The sequence below is a fragment of the Bufo gargarizans genome, chromosome 6 (assembly GCF_014858855.1).
Source record: "Bufo gargarizans isolate SCDJY-AF-19 chromosome 6, ASM1485885v1, whole genome shotgun sequence".
In the NCBI taxonomy this organism is placed as follows: Eukaryota; Metazoa; Chordata; class Amphibia; order Anura; family Bufonidae; genus Bufo; species Bufo gargarizans.
Genome location: NC_058085.1, coordinates 139,726,269 through 139,747,847, shown reverse-complemented (window position 1 = coordinate 139,747,847; position 21,579 = coordinate 139,726,269). Strand labels below are relative to the sequence as shown.

Sequence of the window (21,579 nt, the reverse complement as noted above, 5' to 3'; positions counted from 1 at the left end):
ATTTGAGGCCTGTATTTAGGCGCTGGGTGACAGGTATGGGTTTAGTGACAGAATTAGACTTGGAAATACACAGTAGCGGGTGTGTGTGAAGTTATTCTGAATGACCCTATGTGCACCTTCAATATTATATACCCTTTTTGGGATAGATTTCAAATAGCTCTGATATAGCAGGAACCACTAAATTATGAAATTGCTAAATTGGGAATTGTACTTCAACCCAGAACAAAAAATGTGCTTTGACGGACACTAATATCTTGCCCAGCAACAACAGTACAGCGGTGGGTAACGAGAGATTTAGAGGGATTTAAATTTGAGGCCTAGTATTTAGGCGCTGGGTCACCGGTATGGATTTAGTGACAGAATTAGACTTGGAAATGCACAGAAGCGTGTGTGTGAAGTTATTCTGAATGACCCTATGTGCACCTTCAATATTATATACCCTTTTAGGGATAGATTTCAAATAGCTCTGATATAGCAGAAACCACTAAATTATGAAATTGCTAAATTGGGAATTGTACTTCAACCCAGAACAAAAAATGTGCTTTGACGGACACTAAATATCTTGCCCAGCAACAACAGTACAGCGGTGGGTAACGAGAGATTTAGAGGGATTTAAATTTGAGGCCTAGTATTTAGGCGCTGGGTCACCGGTATGGATTTAGTGACAGAATTAGACTTGGAAATGCACAGAAGCGTGTGTGTGAAGTTATTCTGAATGACCCTATGTGCACCTTCAATATTATATACCCTTTTAGGGATAGATTTCAAATAGCTCTGATATAGCAGAAACCACTAAATTATGAAATTGCTAAATTGGGAATTGTACTTCAACCCAGAACAAAAAATGTGCTTTGACGGACACTAAATATCTTGCCCAGCAACAACAGTACAGTGGTGGGTAACGAGAGATTTAGAGGGATTTAAATTTGAGGCCTAGTATTTAGGCGCTGGGTCACCGGTATGGATTTAGTGACAGAATTAGACTTGGAAATGCACAGAAGCGTGTGTGTGAAGTTATTCTGAATGACCCTATGTGCACCTTCAATATTATATACCCTTTTAGGGATAGATTTCAAATAGCTCTGATATAGCAGAAACCACTAAATTATGAAATTGCTAAATTGGGAATTGTACTTCAACCCAGAACAAAAAATGTGCTTTGACGGACACTAAATATCTTGCCCAGCAACAACAGTACAGCGGTGGGTAACGAGAGATTTAGAGGGATTTAAATTTGAGGCCTAGTATTTAGGCGCTGGGTGACAGGTATGGGTTTAGTGACAGAATTAGACTTGGAAATACACAGTAGCGGGTGTGTGTGAAGTTATTCTGAATGACCCAATGTGCACCTTCAATATTATATACCCTTTTTGGGATAGATTTCAAATAGCTCTGATATAGCAGGAACCACTAAATTATGAAATTGCTAAATTGGGAATTGTATTTCAACCCAGAACAAGAAATGTGCTTGAACGGACACTAAATAACTCGCCCAGCTACAGCACTAGGGACAGATTTAGCTGGATATAAATTTGAGGCCTAGTATTTAGGCGCTGGGTGACCGGTATGGATTTAGTGACAGAATTAGACTGGGATATGGCCAAAAAATGAACAGACTATTGCTGGTTAAATGCACTTGGTGTGACAGCTTCACCCTGATGTAGGCTTTAGCCAAAAAACAACCACACCATTGAGGGTTAAATGCACTTGGTGACAGGCGCAGCTTGCCCCTGATTTTGTATATGGCCAAAAAATGAACAGACTATTGCTGGTTAAATGCACTTGGTGTGACAGCTTCACCCTGATGTAGGCTTTAGCCAAAAAACAACCACACCATTGAGGGTTAAATGCACTTGGTGACAGGCGCAGCTTGCCCCTGATTTTGTATATGGCCAAAAAATGAACAGACTATTGCTGGTTAAATGCACTTGGTGTGACAGCTTCACCCTGATGTAGGCTTTAGCCAAAAAAACAACCACACCATTGAGGGTTAAATGCACTTGGTGACAGGCGCAGCTTGCCCCTGATTTTGTATATGGCCAAAAAATGAACAGACTATTGCTGGTTAAATGCACTTGGTGTGACAGCTTCACCCTGATGTAGGCTTTAGCCAAAAAACAACCACACCATTGAGGGTTAAATGCACTTGGTCGCAGCTTGTGCTGGCGCACCACAAGACACAAAATGGCCGCCGATCACCCCAGAAAAATGAGACTGACAAACGGTCTGTGCAGCCTAAAAACAGTGAGCAATTGAGGATCAGCAGCTCAATGATCCACAGCTGCAGATCGATCAGTTAATCAAGTCCTTTGGAGGAGTTAATCTGCCTAATCTCGCCCTACTGTCGCAGCCGCAACCTCTCCCTACGCTAATCAGAGCAGAGTGACGGGCAGCGCTATGTGACTCCAGCTTAAATAGAGGCTGGGTCACATGGTGCTCTGGCCAATCACAGCCATGCCAATAGTAGGCATGGCTGTGATGGCCTCTTGGGGCAAGTAGTATGACGCTTGTTGATTGGCTGCTTTGCAGCCTTTCAAAAAGCGCCAAGAAAGCGTCACAAAAGCGCGAAGAAAGCGACGAACACCGAACCCGAACCCGGACTTTTACGAAAATGTCCGGGTTCGGGTCCGTGTCACGGACACCCCAAAATTCGGTACGAACCCGAACTATACAGTTCGAGTTCGCTCATCCCTACCCATAACTTTTTATATTTTCATGTACAGAGCTGTGTGGCTTTATTTTATGTCGGGTGAGCTATAGATTTAATTAGTACTATTATGTTATATGTACAGGATGAGGTAATAAAAAAATTGCATTTTCTAAAAGCAACAATACCAAATATGTCTATTTTTTATTTTGTGTTTATTTTTAAATGTCAAATTTAGAAAGATTTAAAATGCTAATATTGTTGGGTATTTTTATATTTTTTAAACTTTTTTTTTTCCAGCCTTTCCCCTTAGGGTACTTGAACATGTGATTGCTTATACCAGGGGTGGGGGAGCTTTTTGCTGACAAGGGCCATTTGGATATTTGTAACATCGATCGCGGGCCATACAAAATTCTCAACTTGACTGCTAAATTTGTTCTAACATATACAGTCAGGTCCATAAATATTGGGACATCGACACAATTCTAACATTTTTGGCTCTATACACCACCACAATGGATTTGAAAATGAAACGATCAAGATGTGCTTCAACTGCAGACTGTCAGCTTTAATTTGAGGGTATTTACATCCAAATCAGGTAAGTGGTGTAAGAATTACAACAGTTTGCTTCTGTGCCTCCCACTTGTTAAGGGACCAAAAGTAATGGGACATAATAATAATCATAAATCAAACTTTCACTTTTTAATACTTGGTTGCAAATCCTTTGCAGTCAATTACAGCCTGAAGTCTGGAACGCATAGACATTAGCAGACGCTGGGTTTCATCCCTGGTGATGCTCTGCCAGGCCTCTACTGCAACTGTCTTCAGTTCCTGCTTGTTCTTGGGGCATTTTCCCTTCAGTTTTGTCTTCAGCAAGTGAAATGCATGCTCCATCGGATTCAGGTCAGGTGATTGACTTGATCATTGCATAACATTCCACTTCTTTCCCTTAAAAAACTCTTTGGTTGCTTTTGCAGTATGCTTTGGGTCATTGTCCATCTGCACTGTGAAGCGCCGTCCAATGAGTTCTGAAGCATTTGGCTGAATATGAGCAGAAAATATTGCCAAAACACTTCAGAATTCATCCTGCTGCTTTTGTCAGCGGTCACATTATCAATAAATATAAGAGAACCAGTTCCATTGGCAGCCATGCATGCCCACGCCATGACACTACCACCACCATGCTTCACTGATGAGGTGGTATGCTTAGGATCATGAGCAGTTCCTTTCCTTCTCCATACTCTTCTCTTCCCATCATTCTTGTACAAGTTGATCTTGGTCTCATCTGTCCATAGGATGTCGTTCCAGAACTGTGAAGGCTTTTTTAGATGTCGTTTGACAAACTCTAATCTGGCCTTCCTGTTCTTGAGGCTCACCAATGGTTTATATCTTGTAGTGAACCCTTTGTATTCACTCTGTTGAAGTCTTCTCTTGATTGTTGACTCCTGGAGAGTATTCTTGATCTGGCCAACTGTTGTGAAGGGTGTTTTCTTTACCAGGGAAAGACATCTTCGGTTGCTGCTGAGCTCACCAGTGCGTTCCTTCTTTTTAAGAATGTTCCAAACAGTTGTTTTGGCAACTCCTAATGTTTTTGTTACCTCTCTGATGGGTTTGTTTTGATTTTTCAGCCTAATGATGGCTTGCTTCACTGATAGTGACAGCTCTTTGGATCTCATCTTGAGAGTTGACAGCAACAGATTCCAAATGCAAATAGCACACTTGAAATGAACTCTGGACCTTTTATCTGCTCATTGTAATTGGGATAATGAGGGAATAACACACACCTGGCCATGGAACTGCTGAGAAGCCAATTGTCCCTATACTTTTGGACCCTCAACAAGTGGGAGGCACATATGCAAACTGTTGTAATTCCTACACCGTTCACATGATTTGGATGTAAATACCCTCAAATTATAGCTGACAGTCTGCAGTTAAAGCACATCTTGTTCGTTTCATTTCAAATCCATTGTGTTGGCGTATAGAGCCAAAAATGTAAGAATTTGTCCTAATATTTGTAATGTGTAGTAAGTAAGTTACATAAACTGCTGTTTAATAAATAAAAAAATCGAGCGCTGTATTTCTGGAGCACAAAATGGTGCCTGCACTATCTATATTATATATAGTACAGGCACCATTTTGACCACACATAGCAGTCTAATTTTTAAGTTCAGAATGTTATGTATTTAGTTCTTTATTTGGCATTAATGGCAGCCAAGCTAAACCCAGGGGGGTATAGAAAGAGGCTTAACGAGCTTTGACGAGCTTTGACTCTCTCTGCCACCGTCCCTGCCTCTTCCTTCACAACTGTCCCTGCCTTTGTCCCTTTCTCAGCCTCAGATCTGCACCCCCACCTCAGCCTCCTATCAGACCTACCAGCCTACATCAGCCTCAGATCAGACCCTCATCAGACCTCCCAGCCTCAGATCAGACCCCAATCAGACCCCCCAGCCTCAGATCAGACACCCAGCCTCAGATCACACCCCTCAGCCTCAGATAGGAATCCCATCAGGCCTCCCAGCCTTAGATCAGACCCAGATTAGACCCTCCCCAGCCCCTATCAGATCCCCAGCATCCAATCAGATCTCAGATTAAACGTTTAAAGCATAACTGTCATATTTTCATTCAAAATTCAATTTTCATATATGTTGTTGCTGCTGTGGTGATAATCACTAATTATTGTGTTCACATACCACTTGTTTAATAAGATTCCGTCCATAGCAACCGCTCCTCACAAGACTTCTTTTTTGACTTGACTATCTTCTCAAGATGGCCGCCGATGCCCTTACCCTAAGGCTTAGACCTCCCTCCTTAACTACCCAGAATTAATTCGGCTCATCTCGGGAACGAGCAGCCTCACCCCAACCAATCGGCTTTCTCCAGACTTAAACACGCCCTCTTCCTCTTGAGTAGTGTTGATCACGAATATGCTAATCGGGAATTTTTATCGCGAATATCGGCACTATCCTGGTTCGACGGGAGCGTGCACGCAGCGTTTGGGACTGCCCACTACTACATTCTCCGTCTTCTGTATATAGAAGATAGGAGATGAGGACACCTAACAACGCTGTTTTAGCCGCACCACTGAAATTCCTGAGGGAGGAAAGAACATGCTGCAATAACTAGGTAATTCAATACCTGTACAAAAGTATTAACTTAAACTTAGTCAGACCAATCCAATTATATTTTTTTTTTAAAGACAGTTACCCTTTAAAAAAATAAAATAATAAACTTACCTCTCCAGCCCCGAACGGCGCTGCCACTCGGCAGATTCATTTACCCTCCCTGGTCGTCTTCCCGCTGCGCTGTACTGTGACCAGATAGCGCACAGCGTCAGGTCATAGTGCGCGTCTATATACACTACGTCCTGGCACTATATGTGTCAGGACATAGAGCGGGGCCGGAAGAAGACCTGGGAAGGTGAGGACAGCCAGTAGAGTGCTGTTCTCATATCCCTGTGCCTCCCGCCTGCTAGTGACCGCTTCCATAAATGAAGCGGTCATCAGCATTTTCATTGTGTTCTGGCAGGGAGCCTGGGGCCACATGAGATGATCCCGCGGGCCACATACGGCCCCGGAGGTTCCCTACCCCATACTTATACTATAGACTGCAATAGCATACAACTGCAGACTATGGGGATGATGCTGTCTTACTATTAAGCCCTGGGATACTCAGTGACTGACAGCCTTCCCCTTGTGAGTGAGACTTTCATTCACTGAGTAAAACCACTCATCCGGCTAGTAAGCCAGGAATGATCAGAAGTTTAAATGAGAGAAGGTAGGTTATTGGTGGCTCACCTGATCAATACAATGTGTAGGTGCTCTGGTTCTGGACTGATTCACCCAATCAGAAAGGAGGTTTATAACAATAAAGGTATATAGTGGAAAACCGGCACTCTACATCTATCAGTAATGCTAAGGAGGCAATATACACGTAGGATAGTAAAATATGTATTTATTTTTATAAGGGTACGTTTTAAGAGTGGAGAATAAAAAGGTAGAGGTTCTAAAAATGTGGAAGTCCCAAAAAATGAGGTTCTCAAAAATAAAAATGATGTTTTGCAATATACAGCATTGAAGGTGCACAATAACAAAAATAAAAATATGCAGAGTGGAGATGTGACAATGCAGTGATTGTCTGGCAGCAGTTTCCACCTTCAGTGGGTGCAGTAAATGGCTGTGTCCATTTGTGTACAGTCTATAAAAATTGTCTGTCTGTGACCTGGTGACCTCCCTCTAAAACCTGCTAAGAACCTTATCCTGGAAGTGCTTCCGAATAACGAATTCCATCTGAATCCTCCGGATCGAAAAAGACCACCAACGAAAATCTCAAAACCAAGTCCGGCAAAGACACGTGAGACGCCGAAGAAGTGACGTCATATCCACGTGGCACGCCGAAAAGACCGGGAAAACAAACACTGCAGAGCGCAGCAAAGCTGCTCCAACAGCCAGGACACCTCGCAAAGAAGGTAAACAGTCAGGGTGCAGTCTTCTTTAATGTGTGGGACGCCACACTAAGTACAGCACCCGACTGACATACCACCTATATATATTTTTGTATTTTATATTTTTATCCTTTTTACCTTTTCATTGCTCTATCCATATACTATATACTTTCTATGTGACCAACACCGGTGGTACAGACAGACAATTTTTATAGACTGTACACAAATGGACACAGCCATTTACTGTACCCACTGAAGGTGGAAACCGCTGCCAGACAATCACTGCATTGTCACATCTCCACTCTGCATATTTTTATTTTTGTTATTGTGCACCTTCAATGCTGTATATTGCAAAACATCATTTTTATTTTTGAGAACCTCATTTTTTGGGACTTCCACATTTTTAGAACCTCTACCTTTTTATTCTCCACTCTTAAAACGTACCCTTATAAAAATAATACATATTTTACTATCCTACGTGTATATTGCCTCCTTAGCATTACTGATAGATGTAGAGTGCCGGTTTTCCACTATATACCTTTATTGTTAGAAGTTTAAATGAGTATGTTCCAATTTATAATGAATCTTCCCCCCCCCCCCCCCCAAAAAAAAAAAAATCTCTGCTCAGCTCTTCCTCCTCTACAACATGCTGCTAGCCACATGGACTGCAATTTCAATGTGTCAGGCTCCCTTTAAAGGAGTTTTATGAGATTTTTAGTTATGCAATGTCTCAAACGAAATGAAAAGCTTTATTTACTCACCCCTTTCTCCATTACTGTTCTTTGTGACTCTCTTCTGGTATTCCCACTGTGGCTTGTTTTTAAACAGCATGTAACTAGAGCTGCAGCCAATCCGTGAGGACAGCGATTGGCCACAGTGGTGAGGTCATGGTGCCAAATGAAGGCACGTCACTGTGCACATAACAGTAGTCGGTGACATGTATAGTTATGTACCTGGATTTGGCACCTCATCACTGCAGCCAATCATTGTCCTGGCTAAGGCAGTCACGTGCCGTAACCAGGCATGTCATCACTTCTGTTTGAAAAGCGCTGCAGAGAACGGTGCTGGAGTAACGAATGAGTATATGATGTTTTTATTTTAAGACATTGTAGGGTTTGTCCAAGATTTTAAACCCTTTAAGAGTTTGGAAAAAGCCCTTTTTTCCCTAATTGATTTCTAAGTTTCTTATTAGTGTTGAACGAAGCGAGCTTCGGATGCTTCATACGAAGTCGCTTCGTTCAAAACTTCCGAATAATACTGTACGGACTGGTTGTCTCCATACAGTATTAGAATGTATGGGCTCCGTTGAGCCGAAGTTAGTTATTCACGAAGTTGTACGTGACTTCGTTGAATAACTTCGGTAATTGATTTTTAAAATGGAAAACTCCTTTAAAACTTGAAACCGAACTCGGATTTGGGTCCGAGGTATTAGTTGGAACCGAAGCCGCGTTCGGTTTCAAGTGTTGAAGAGGTTTTCCACTTTAAAGATCAATTATCGAAGTCTCCGTACAGTATTATTCTGAAGTACAGAATTATTCTGAAGTTTTTAACTAACTGATTTTGGATGAAGCAGGCTTTGCTCAACATTATTTCTTATCCTTTTAAAAGTTATACATGCCCAATTCATTAACCATAATAAAAAAAAAAATTCCCCTGGCATTCTTTGCTTATGTTTTCCCCAGTGTGTTTTCTTAGATATGGGTGATTCCATGGGGCAGCATTTTCAGATTATTAATTCTTGCGCTTGCTACCCAGTAGCTGAATTTTCAGTTTGAGTGGAATTTAGTAACTGAAACTATATTACACAGCATTGCTTTGCGGGGGTTCAGCATTCTTTCTCAGTTGGCAGGGCTCATGATGGTTTTAACATCACTTTCCTCGCACCCTGCTGAGGCAGGCAATGTTCACTGGAAAATTATTATTCTGATACCAGTGGCTCACAAGCCGTATTTGCTGGATTCAGACGATGACTACTGACCATAACATGCCTTATAATATATTATAATATACATTTATAATATTATAAGAAATGCAGAAGCCATTCATTGCAGATTTCCTCCTATACCCCATGACTTATTCTAGTGGATCCCCAATGGACAAGTGTAATGGATGTGGAGTTTTTACAGATTTGTATATGGCGATATACTCGTTGGTAGAACACGAAAGAAACATCAGTTGCATATCCCGATACCCTGATAGAAAGTAAAATATGAATTTGTTTAGTGACTGGTAGTCTGTATGATGTAAACTACTTCACCTCCACATCTGCTTATAAGGCTACTTTCACACGTTTTGGCTTTCCGTTTGTGAGATCTGTCATGGGCTCTTACAAGCAGTCCAAAATGGATCAGTTTTGCCCTAATGCATTCTGAATGGAAAAGGATCCGCTCAGAATGCATCAGTTTGCCTCCGTTCAGTCACCATTCCGCCCTGGAGGTGGACACCAAAACGCTGCCTGTGTCCGTCCTGGCACACAATGTAAGTCAATGAGGACGGATCCGTTTTCTCTGACACAATCTGGCACAATAGAAAACGGATCCGTCTCCCATTGACTTTCAATGGAGTTCATGACGGATCCATCTTGGCTATGTTACAGATAATACAACTGGATCCGTTCATGACAGATGCATGCGGTTGTATTATTGTAACTGATCCGTGTTTGCAGATCCATGACGGATCCGCCAAAAACGCAAGTGTGAAAGTAGCCTAATTCTCCAGGTCTGAGGGCTTTTGTCCTCAGTCGTAATATTAGGCACTGTTTGCCCTTCATTCACTGTAGCTATGGAAATTAGCAAAATGTAGGCAGTAAAGGCAATGCCATTGTGCAGTACCCCAGACCTGAGGCTGCAAAGTTTGGTTTGTTATATAATGTTTGTAATTATAATGCTATGTACTGCACACTCAGTTGTTCCAACATGAGCCAGGAGTGTGGGCTGGCTCCTCCCCCTACTTCCAGAACATTCCAGTCAGAGTAGCTGTAGAGAGGGAGAAAGAAGGAGCAGTCTTCATATGCTCCTCTCCCATATACTCCAGCTTCAGGCCCTGGAGCCTCCGTCACCTCGATGAGCTCCAGGAGATAAAAGCAAGCAAGAACTAAAGGAGAAGGATTTGCATGGCTACAGTGAGAAAGAGACAGCAAGATAACCCAGCTTAAGATGATCCAAACCCTACTGCTGCAGAGGGATAACAAGTTAAGACACCCCAGAATAGTGGACACTACAGCCATTGTTGCCATAGATCCCTATAGCAGCTAGCCAGAGTAATCTGATGGCCAATGCCTTATTCATCTGCTTAGCTCATGCTGGGACATCTGGGAGGACTTTACATTGTATACAGACTACTGCTGGATGTACAATTGTAATCCTGCATACAATAAAGAGAGACTCTTGTTAAGTTTCTCTGGACTGGTATCTGACTCTGTTAACACCACATGCTGGCCATTGTATCTCCTACATATGACCTGCCTAGAAGTCACATGGACATTAACACCATGAACACCCCAAAACCACCATCAGGCAGGGGCTCACAGCTACAGGGAGTGCCCAGAGGGCGGCTTTGGTTTCAGGCTTGTGTGGTAGTACATGTCACTCATGATATACTCTCTTCTTTTTTTTTCGTCAGAGCGCATTGAGCCAGATGTTGTAAAGTGTGATTCTGGATGGCAGAATTATGGCACAAACTGCTACCGTCTGACTAGAGAGAAAAAGAGCTGGCAGGAAGCAAAGAAGACATGTGTGCGGAATGAGGGCAACCTCATCAGCATCCATAGCCTACTAGAACTGGAATTTGTCACCAATCAGATAAAACAAGGTAATTATCCTGAAAAATGCAAAACTTAGTTCTTTGTTAATCTGCAACAGTTAGTTTTTTTGCAGTTATAAATGCATTTTTAGGGGGAAATTTCACTCTTTTAAGGGTGTTTTTCATCAGAGACAATCCCATTAATCTGATAGCTGGCTCGCTAATACCGTTTTTAAGGGGGCAGTTTAACCAGTTATGCATTTTCCCTGCAGCGGAAATGTAGTAATACATGGAGGCCATTCAGATGAATAAGCGTCCAGGTTGTTCCTGGAAGCCTTAAAGATGCATGTAACCTCTCCTGACATGTCTGTTTTAGAACAACTTGAAGGTTACCAGTTGGGGTGTGTCTGATATTATCCAATCAGTGCCGCCAGTGGCGGACTGTAGAAGGACACTCCCCCAACTGGTAACACCCATCTTGACTGTTAGAAATTCTTTCATAACGTCTAGCAGGAATAATAAAGAAATAATCCACCATGGAGTGATAAGAATAGATGCTCCAGAATTGTTATTACATGGGGAATACAAGTAGTTAATAAAACAGATGTGTCAGGAGAGGTTACAAGTTCTAATGAAAGTCCACCAGGATAAGAGCTGCTGTTGTCAGCAGTTCTGTACTCTGGCTCATGCAGGGGGAGTCACATGAAGATAATAACTTACTTTTGATTTCAGATGTTGAAGAGCTGTGGATTGGACTCAATGATATCAAGCACCAGATGAATTTTGAATGGTCAGATGGGAGTGCCGTCACCTTTACGTCATGGCATCCTTTTGAGCCTAACAACTTCAGGGATAGCATGGAAGACTGTGTTACCATCTGGGGACCGGTAAGAAAGAATATCATAAGGAAACTTACTTCACATGTGGTGTGCAGTGAAACAGAATGATTCACAGTTCTCCAGAATTTGCAACAATTGCTTTTAGTGTTTTCTCTTTTGCAAAATCCAGACTAAACAAATGCATTTGTGTCTGGTATTGCTCCATTGAAATTAAAGGGGTTGTCCGGGCTTTTACTACTGATGACTGAGGATAGGTCATCAATGTCAGATACTTTGAGAAGATGAAGAACCGCACTGTACTTGTTGGGTTCTAGTGCCAATATCAGATAGGCAGGGGTCTGACACCCAGCACCCCCACCGATCAGCTGTATGAGGAGACGGCACGCACAGTGTGCACGTGCCATCTCCCATCTCTCTTACTGCTGCTGCTATGTCTACGGCAAAGCAGCAGTGAACAGGGAGAGAGACAGGAGATGGTGCCGTCTCCTCATACAGCTGATCGACGGGGGTTCCAGATGCCAACCCCCCATCTGATATTGATGACCTATCCTGAGGATAAAAAGAGAGCGTTATGGCAGGATCATTTAGGAAAACGGTGGTCTTGAGATACCTGTGCCAATGCACTCGCCTTGGTCTGTTCTTGCACTGAGGTGAGTTGTGCCAAATTAATTAAGGGGTGCATACATTTTAATAAATTTGTTGCATCTCCAGCTGTTTGCGCGCCAGAGGGAAGACTACACCGAAAGCTGGAGTAGATTTCAGGTGTAACATATTCCTGTTTTCTAGCACAAAGGTTATTAAATGAGTCTAGCAGCAGAGCTCCTGCCCATGGCCAGCTTCCTCCCGTATCTGCCCTGCCTCTTCAAGGTCATCAGAAAACTTTACAAAAAAATCACAAATGTTGTGGCAAAATGGCACTTGTGACAAGGTTTGTGAGTTTTCTACACCAGAAAACTCTATGTAGAACCATAATAAATATATGGTTTCTGTCTTGTATAGACTTACATTAGAGCTTCAATGATACTCAATGGTAATGACACAGCAGGTTTTCCAGACAAAAACAAGTTTCCAAACATAACAACATGGCTAAAACCAGACATTTAAAAGGCAAGGCTGTCTGCTTTTTGGTGGTAAACAAGTTTGGGGTTTTCCCTCCAAAACATGGAGGTGAACACGTCTGGATTTTTCCATCCAAAACATGGTCTTCTTTAAACCCTATGGCAGCTTTGGAAAATTACCAGCTTCTCAATCAAAGCCCTAACAGTCTTTTAGTATTCATTAGCCCTTTCCACAGAGCCATGTAAATACAGTGATAATGATGAACAGGATATACAGACGTGGACAAAATTGTTGGTACCCTTTGGTCAATGAAAGAAAAAGTCACAATGGTCACAGAAATAACTTTAATCTGACAAAAGTAATAATAAATTAAAATTCTATAAATGTTAACCAATGAAAGTCAGACATTCTTTTTCAACCATGCTTCAACAGAATTATGTAAAAAAATAAACTCATGAAACAGGCATGGACAAAAATGATGGTACCCCTAGAAAACACAGAACATAATGTGACCAAAGGGACATGTTAATTCAAGGTGTGTCCACTAATTAGCATCACAGGTGTCTACAACCTTGTAATCAGCCATTGGGCCTATATATATGGCTCCAGGTAATCACTGTGTTGTTTGGTGATATGGTGTGTACCACACTCGACATGGACCAGAGGAAGCAAAGGAAAGAGCTGTCTCAAGAGATCAGAAAGAAAATTATAGACAAGCATGTTAAAGGTAAAGGCTATAAGACCATCTCCAAGCAACTAGATGTTCCTGTGAGTACAGTTGCACATATTATTCATAAGTTTAAGATCCATGGGACTGTAGCCAACCTCCCTGGACGTGGCCGCAGGAGGAAAATTGATGACAAATCTAAGAGACGGATAATCCGAATGGTAACAAAAGAGCCTAGAAAGACTTCTAAAGAGATTCAAGGTGAACTTCATGCTCAAGGAACATCAGTGTCAGATCGCACCATCCGTCGTTGTTTGAGCCAAAGTGGACTACATGGGAGACGACCAAGGAGGACACCATTGTTGAAAACGAATCATAAAAAAGCAAGACTGGAATATGCCAAACTACATGTTGACAAGCCACAAAGCTTCTGGGAGAATGTCCTGTGGACAGATGAGACAAAAATTGAAGTTTTTGCCAAGGCACATCAGCTGTATGTTCACAGACGAAAAAATGAAGCATATCAAGAAAAGAACACTGTCCCTACTGTGAAACATGGAGGAGGCTCTGTTATGTTCTGGGGCTGCTTTGCTGCGTCTGGCACAGGGTGTCTTGAATCTGTGCAGGGTACAATGAAATCTCAAGACTATCAAGGAATTCTAGAGAGAAATGTACTAGCCAGTGTCAGAAAGCTTGGTCTCAGTCGCAGGTCATGGGTCTTGCAACAGGACAATGACCCAAAACACACCGCTAAAAACACCCAAGAATGGCTAAGAGGAAAAAATTGGACTATTCTAAAGTGGCCTTCTATGAGCCCTGACCTCAATCCTATTGAGCATCTTTGGAAGGAGCTGAAACATGCAGTCTGGAAAAGGCACCCTTCAAACCGGACACAACTGGAGCAGTTTGCTCATGAGGAGTGGGCCAAAATACCTGCTGAGAGGTGCAGATGTCTCATTGACAGTTACAGGAAGCGTTTGATTGCAGTGATTGCCTCAAAAGGTTGCGCAACAAAATATTAAGTTAGGGGTACCATCATTTTTGTCCATGCCTGTTTCATGAGTTTATTTTTTTACATAATTCTGTTGAAGCATGGTTGAAAAACAATGTCTGACTTTCATTGGTTAACATTTATAGAATTTTAATTTATTATTACTTTTGTCAGATTAAAGTTATTTCTGTGACCATTGTGACTTTTTCTTTCATTGACCAAAGGGTACCAACAATTTTGTCCACGTCTGTATATCACAACATATTTATAAAATGCAGTTACACAGTATTAAACATTGCAAGTTAACCCTTTTAGGAGAAATAAAGTAAGAAGTTTTAACGTTGCATAGGAGAAATGTCCAAAAATGTCCAAATGTCAAAGTACTCTCCCTGTTCCAGGGCACTACACTTTAAAATGATGTTGTTCTGAGAGATCTCTGTTTCAGGCCAAAACCAATATAATATTTCATCAGATCTCAAATAGTATGTACAGCTTGTTATTCTTGAATATTTTTTCTAACAGGAGGGTAAATGGAATGACAGCCCTTGTAATCAGACCCTTCCATCTATCTGCAAGAAGCCTGGACAAGCCACACAAGGGACCACTGAGGACCACCAAGGTCTCTGCCAAAAGGTACAAACAAAAGTGCTGTTATTTATTATAATAAAGAGGTATTCAACTGTGCAAACTGCCTGCATTGTTCATACTAGGATTGTAGATTCACTTTGGATGAGTCACACCTCATCCAAATGACCAGGAAACATGCCAGTCTTTCTGAGTACCAGCCGCTTACCACAAGCACAAAGCATTAGTGATGTATTAGGAAGTCTGCATGTGTTGAATTGTTTAACATATCATTCCAAAACCTTGGACAATAATATGGAGTTATATTCCCCCTTAGGACTGTATGGGAAGGGTCTCCAGTAGATAATATAGCATTGTTACCATCCATAACCACTTATACAGTAAGGCCCGAATTTTTTGCTTAAACAATTCAGGAATGGTATCTACTGGCTTTGCAGCGATGCCTAGTCTTGAATGTTACAGTGGAGTCAGGGCCGCACTGGGGTTCCTTAGGTCCACCAGAGGAAATTATACTTGGGGCCCAACCCCCGTGTCATCAATAAAGTCTAATAGTTTTTTATATAAAGAAATAGACCCTAGTGGCAATTTATTGTCTCTAAAGGCAGCTCCAAATGTTTTTCTTCTCCTGGACCTTTGGAGCCCACTATAGTATCAGATCCTGGGCCCACCTCTGGTACCTCTGGTACTCTGGTGGGCTAGTCCGGTGCTGAGTGGAGTTGAGTCCGGTCAACCAACTATAGTCTCTCACAACTGCTTACTGTCTCTCTGCTATGTACAGAGGTTCCGGCATTTCATTTCACAAGTCTGGCAACAGCTTCCTTAATGTGAACCCAATCTTTCCTCAGTTTCACAGCTGCTCTTCAGGCAGGCACAGCAGACACATTCATGTGGTGCTGCACCCCAATTCTTCCCCTTGGCGAAAAACACAGGCAACTACATCTGTCACCTCCTGGACTCCTCCTAGCTGGGTAATGTGGTACATGTGCCACATGCCCACTCTGGTGTGCCAAGTCTGCAGTAGTTCCCATAGTGCCTGCCATTGCAGCTAACTAGGTAGCTAACACATTAGAAATGTACTGACTCATCTCACTCCTCCATTACTTTTCACCACTGCATCTCCTACAGGAAACATAAATTAGAGATAAAATTACATGTGGAGACTTATTAACACTTGATCAGTCTTGATCTTGTGTGTGGTTGAGTGAAATTTGCTTAATTTATTAAGAAATTAGGCACATCTGTGGCCCTTCCATGTGCCAGAAACTTGATCTACGTCAGCTAGGGGCTGGCATAGACTTGAGCTTTAACTTAATAAGCATAAAACATATCTAAGTTCCAGTGTGCCGATGTCCAGTGGGCAACCCCACCCTCCAAGACCGCCGGTGGGTACATAACAATCTGAAGATGTCCTGAGAAGTTCTGCTGGGGCAGTGTATTGTACTGCATTGTAGCATTTGTTTTCGCTGGTACACTATATTTTATTGCACTATGGTATTTGGTTCTGGTGGCGCAGTATATTGTACTGCAATGTGGTGTTTGGTCCTTCTGGGGCAGTATATTGTACAGCACAATATCAAAGTGTAGCACACTACACTTCCCCTCTAATCTATTGCTAGTCTCACCTACTTGAGTTGACCCCTCATACTCAGCCATCTTATGTCAATTTGGGCATGCCTACAACATGGTTCCACTTAAAATTTTTTCCAAGGCCACTTTAAATTCCCAGTTTGCACCATCTCAATAGTAGTATAGATAGCACACCTTACGACTAAGTATCCCTTCCCAAATAATATTCCTCGATCTCCTGTTGCCTAGCAAACAACATCCAAGCACCCCAGGTATCCATTCCTTACTGCTGTCAACAGTGGGCAAATGGACTGGCACCAATTTCAGCTAAAATTAATCTTCTTTATTCCATCATGTTAAAACATATGAACCTGGCAACAGCACAAATTAAAATAAAATAAAAAACCTTGCTTATTTTACGCATTTATATAGCGCTACTACTGTATATTCTGCAGCGCTTTACAGCCATTAGTATAAAGCTGTCCCCAGTGGGGATTACAATCTATGTTCCCTATCAGTATGTCTTTTGGAGTGTGGCAGGAAACCCACACAAGCATGGGGAGAACACACAAACTCCATGCAGATGTTGTCCTTGGCCGGATTCGAACTAAAGAGGACCTGTCACCACTCCAGACATACCTGTTTTAATGGCTACATGCATTCCCCATGTAATAACAATTCTGGAGCATCTATTCTTATGTCTCTATGTTGTGCCATTCCTTTATTATTCCTACTAGAAGTTATGAATGAATTGCTAGTAGTCTGCAGTAAGGGTACACAGGGGTGGTAACTACGGATGAGCGAATCGACTTCGGATGAAACATCCGAAGTCGATTCGCATAAAACTTTGTTCTAATACTGTACGGAGCACAAGCTCCGTACAGTATTAGAATGTATTGGCTCCGATGAGCCGAAGTTATTGTTCGGGAAATGTTTTTTTACAGTACAAATTAATTTATTAAATTATTTTGCGAAGTCTCTCGAGACTTTGCAAAGCAATAACTTCGGCTCATCGGAGGCAATACATTCTAATACTGTACAGAGCTTCTGCTCCGCACAGTATTAGAACAACGTTTTTTGTGAATCGGCTTTGGATGTTTCATCCGAAGTCGATTCGCTCATCCCTAGTGGTAGCCAGTTGGAGTTGTGTACCTGCACAGACTCACTCTATCCACTCAGTGCTGCCATTTTCAGACTGTAAGGTACGCACCCCCAACTGGTTACCACCCCTGTGTACCCTTACTGCAGACTGCTAGCAATTCATTTATAACTTCTAGTAGAAATAATAAATCTATGGCACAACATAGAGCCATAAGAATAGATGTTCCAGAATTGTTATTACATGGGAGATGCATGAATCTAATAAAACAGACATGTCAGGAGTGGTGACAGGTCCTCTTAAGGACCCCAGTGCTGCAAGGCACCAGTGCTAACCTCTGAGCCACCGTGCTTATGCCTTTTAGACTGAAAGGAAGTCTGTCACCTCCAAAATCAATTGCAAAGTAAGCATACCACCATCTAGGGTAGATGAACCAAAACATAATCATACATTTCTTGTGAAAATCTGGTCCCCTAATCCTGAGAAAAGCTTCTTTCTATTTTTATGCAAATAAGGTTTTTGGTGCTCTGTGGATGGGGCCACTCCATTCGCTCCACCTGACCTCATAGCTACCAGCTCATGTCAATCAAACAAGAGGAGGAAGTACGGAGTAGGTCATATGGCGGAGCAACCTGAACACCTAAAATTATAAAGAAGGATTCATCAGGATTAGCTGACTAGAAAATAAAAACATTGAAGCAGCCCTTCATAATGTAAAAACCAGATGTAAAACTGTGGTGCCAGAAGTATAAGGCAGCTTAAAAGAGGCACAACACTGGTAACGGCTTGTAGCTAATAGAACCGGTAATGCGCCTGAGCTGCTCTCTTCTGGGTCAGTACGGTCAACAGACCCCTGGAATTTTTGCTTGCAGATAGTAGAATTAGGATCAAGCAGGGCACTCAGTCCAGCAAAACGTATTAAAACAGATAGAAGTACAGTACAAGACAACATCAAAACACATAAGAGAAGTGCGCGCTACTGGTAAATTGCACTGTTGTAATTTACCAGTGCAGCATACTTCCCTTATGTGTTTCGTATTGTTTTATACTGTTCTTTTATCTCCATTTTAATACATTTAGCTGAAATGAGTGCCCCGTTTGAGCCTAGTTCTACTAACTGCAAGGATTACAAGACTGAACTGTACCGGAGAAAAGTGCGGCTATGTTTTGGGGCACAATCGATGAAATGAGGGCAGCACTCCGGTCTTATGGTGAAAAAGGTGGATTTTATTACACCCAACAGCAATGCAGCATTTCAGCTCTCTCAATGGAGCCTTTGTCAAGCTAGTGAATATAGTGCTCACAACATATTTAAACAGGTAGATCTCATCAGTATTACATAATTGGTCATCAATGAATAAATGTAAATATACAGTGAAAAACATGATTAAAAACATAATTTCCAAGTGCTACATATATACAAAGTACAGCATTATTGCAAAGCCATCGTGATTACAATAAATAATCTTTCATATCCATAATTCCGTGTCAAATACATAATTGCCAATAATTCATATATACAGTCATGTGAAAAAATTAGGACACCCTTTGAAAGCATGTGGTTTTTTGTAACATTTTTAATAAAAGGTTATTTCATCTCCGTTTCAACAATACAGAGAGATCAAAGTAATCCAACTAAACAAAGAAAACTGAAGAAAAGTCTTTTCAAGATCTTCTGTAAATGTCATTCTACAAAAATGCCTATTCTAACTGAGGAAAAAGATAGGACACCCTTGCCCCTAATAGCGAGTGTTACCTCCTTTGGCTGAAATAACTGCAGTGAGACGGTTCTTGTAGCCATCTACCAGTCTTCGACATCGGTCTGAGGAAATTTTACCCCACTCCTCAATGCAGAACTTTTTCAGCTGTGAGATGTTTGAGGGGTTTCTTGCACGTACAGCCCTTTTCAAGTCACCCCACAGCATCTCAATGGGATTCAAATCTGGACTTTGACTTGGCCATTCCAGGACTCTCCATTTCTTCTTTTTCAGCCAATCTTTGGTTGATTTACTAGTATGTTTTGGGTCATTGTCATGTTGCATGGTCCAGTTCCGCTTCAGCTTTAATTTTCTAACTGATGGTCTCACATGTTCTTCAAGCACCTTCTGATACACAGTAGAATTCATCGTGGATTCTATGATGGTGAGCTGACCAGGTCCTGCTGCAGCAAAGCAGCCCCAAACCATGACACTTCCACCTCCATGCTTCACAGTTGGTATGAGGTTCTTTTCTTGGAATGCTGTGTTTGGTTTACGCCAAACATGTCCTCTGCTGTTGTGTCCAAATAATTCAATTTTGGACTCATCTGTCCAAAGAACATTATTCCAGAAGTCCTGGTCTTTGTCAACTTTATCTCTGGCAAATGTCAGTCTGGCCTCGATGTTTCTCTTGGAAAGCAAAGGTTTCCTCCTTGCACACCTCCCATGCAAGTTAAACTTGTACAGTCTCTTTCTGATTGTAGAGGCATGTACTTCTACATCAACAGTAGCCAGAGCCTGCTGTAGTTCTCGAGATGACACTTTAGGGTTTTTGGAGACCGCTTTTAGCATCTTGCGGTCTGCTCTTGGGGTGAACTTGCTGGGGCGACCAGTCCTGGGCATGTTGGCAGTTGTTTTGAAAGCCCTCCACTTGTAGACTATCTTCCGGACAGTGGAATGGCTGATTTCAAAATCTTTTGAGATCTTTTTAAATCCCTTCCCAGACTCATAGGCTGCTACAATCTTTTTTCTGAAGTCCTCTGACAGCTCTTTTGCTCTCACCATGGTGCTCACTCTCACTTCAACAGTCAGGAGCACACCAAACTAAATGTCTGAGGTTTAAATAGGGCAAGCCTCATTCAACATGCAGAGTAACGATCTACTAATTATGTGCACCTGGTGTGATATACCTGTGTGAGATCTGAGCCAATTTAAGAGGGAATACATGTGAGGGTGTCCTATCTTTTTCCTCAGTTAGAATAGGCATTTTTGTAGAATGACATTTACAGAAGATCTTGAAAAGACTTTTCTTCAGTTTTCTTTGTTTAGTTGGATTACTTTAATCTCTCTGTATTGTTGAAACGGAGATGAAATAACCTTTTATTAAAAATGTTACAAAAAACCACATGCTTTCAAAGGGTGTCCTAATTTTTTCACATGACTGTAAAGTGCATCTGTGCTTAATCATATATCAATAAAATAGGACAAAGCCACGTCATGAATCCTCACATGTGTATCGTAACCTCAGCGTCTCATATTGGATACTGCGCCTGTGCCGGCATATATCCTAGGAACACGAGATTTCCTCACGTCCCGTGCATGCGTCCCATATTGAGTACTGCGCATGCAGCGGCATATGTCCTAGGAACGTGAGAGAACCCCACGTCCCGCGCATGCGCCCCATATAACCTTGTCCGTCCGTACTGAATATATCAGCTTATGTGGTATACAACAACTGCGCATGTCCAGCAGAGGGATCTCACATTGTTATCATCAAGTAACCATGGTAACCATTATCATGTGGGGCAAGGAAAAAATACACTGGATCGAAGGATGTCTGTTACGGGATCAGCACTAAGCATGAACTTAAGTGCAAATCCCATCGTGGTCGGGGATCAGAGGCAATCCATTGACCTTGTCCCCAGCCACTACATCACTGATGTTGCACGGAATAAGGGGGTGGTGCAAGGTCGGAAATGCTCCACATCGGTGCGTACAACCCAATCAAGGATGTGAGCCTCCGTGCGGAACAGAGGAGAGGGGGGCTTCAACGTCACCTCTCCCCTGCTCCCTCATTCAACAACCAATACACAACTCCCCAACAAAGTTCACGTATCCATGCCATACCACACAATGGTAAATATATCAGTGTCAAATCCCCCAATTCTCTGGTAAATTGCACCCTTTTAATAGAAAACTAGAGCAAAGGAGAAACAGGTTAAAAGGCCTTTTTTGTGGGTCATATTC

The 21,579-nt window shown here is 42.0% G+C and overlaps 1 protein-coding gene across 1 annotated transcript in view; it reads left to right on the top strand.

Annotated features, from left to right (window-relative positions):
* The first annotated feature begins 6,021 nt into the window (after positions 1 to 6,021).
* The window catches only part of LOC122942053 (C-type mannose receptor 2-like), a 37,906-nt gene continuing 22,348 nt past the window's right edge, over positions 6,022 to 21,579 (top strand). The window contains exons 1-4 of the mRNA XM_044299547.1: positions 6,022 to 6,064; positions 10,710 to 10,898; positions 11,562 to 11,716; positions 14,908 to 15,018. Of these exons, the coding sequence (XP_044155482.1) occupies positions 6,022 to 6,064; positions 10,710 to 10,898; positions 11,562 to 11,716; positions 14,908 to 15,018 (498 nt within the window). The remainder of the gene's footprint in view (positions 6,065 to 10,709; positions 10,899 to 11,561; positions 11,717 to 14,907; positions 15,019 to 21,579) is intronic.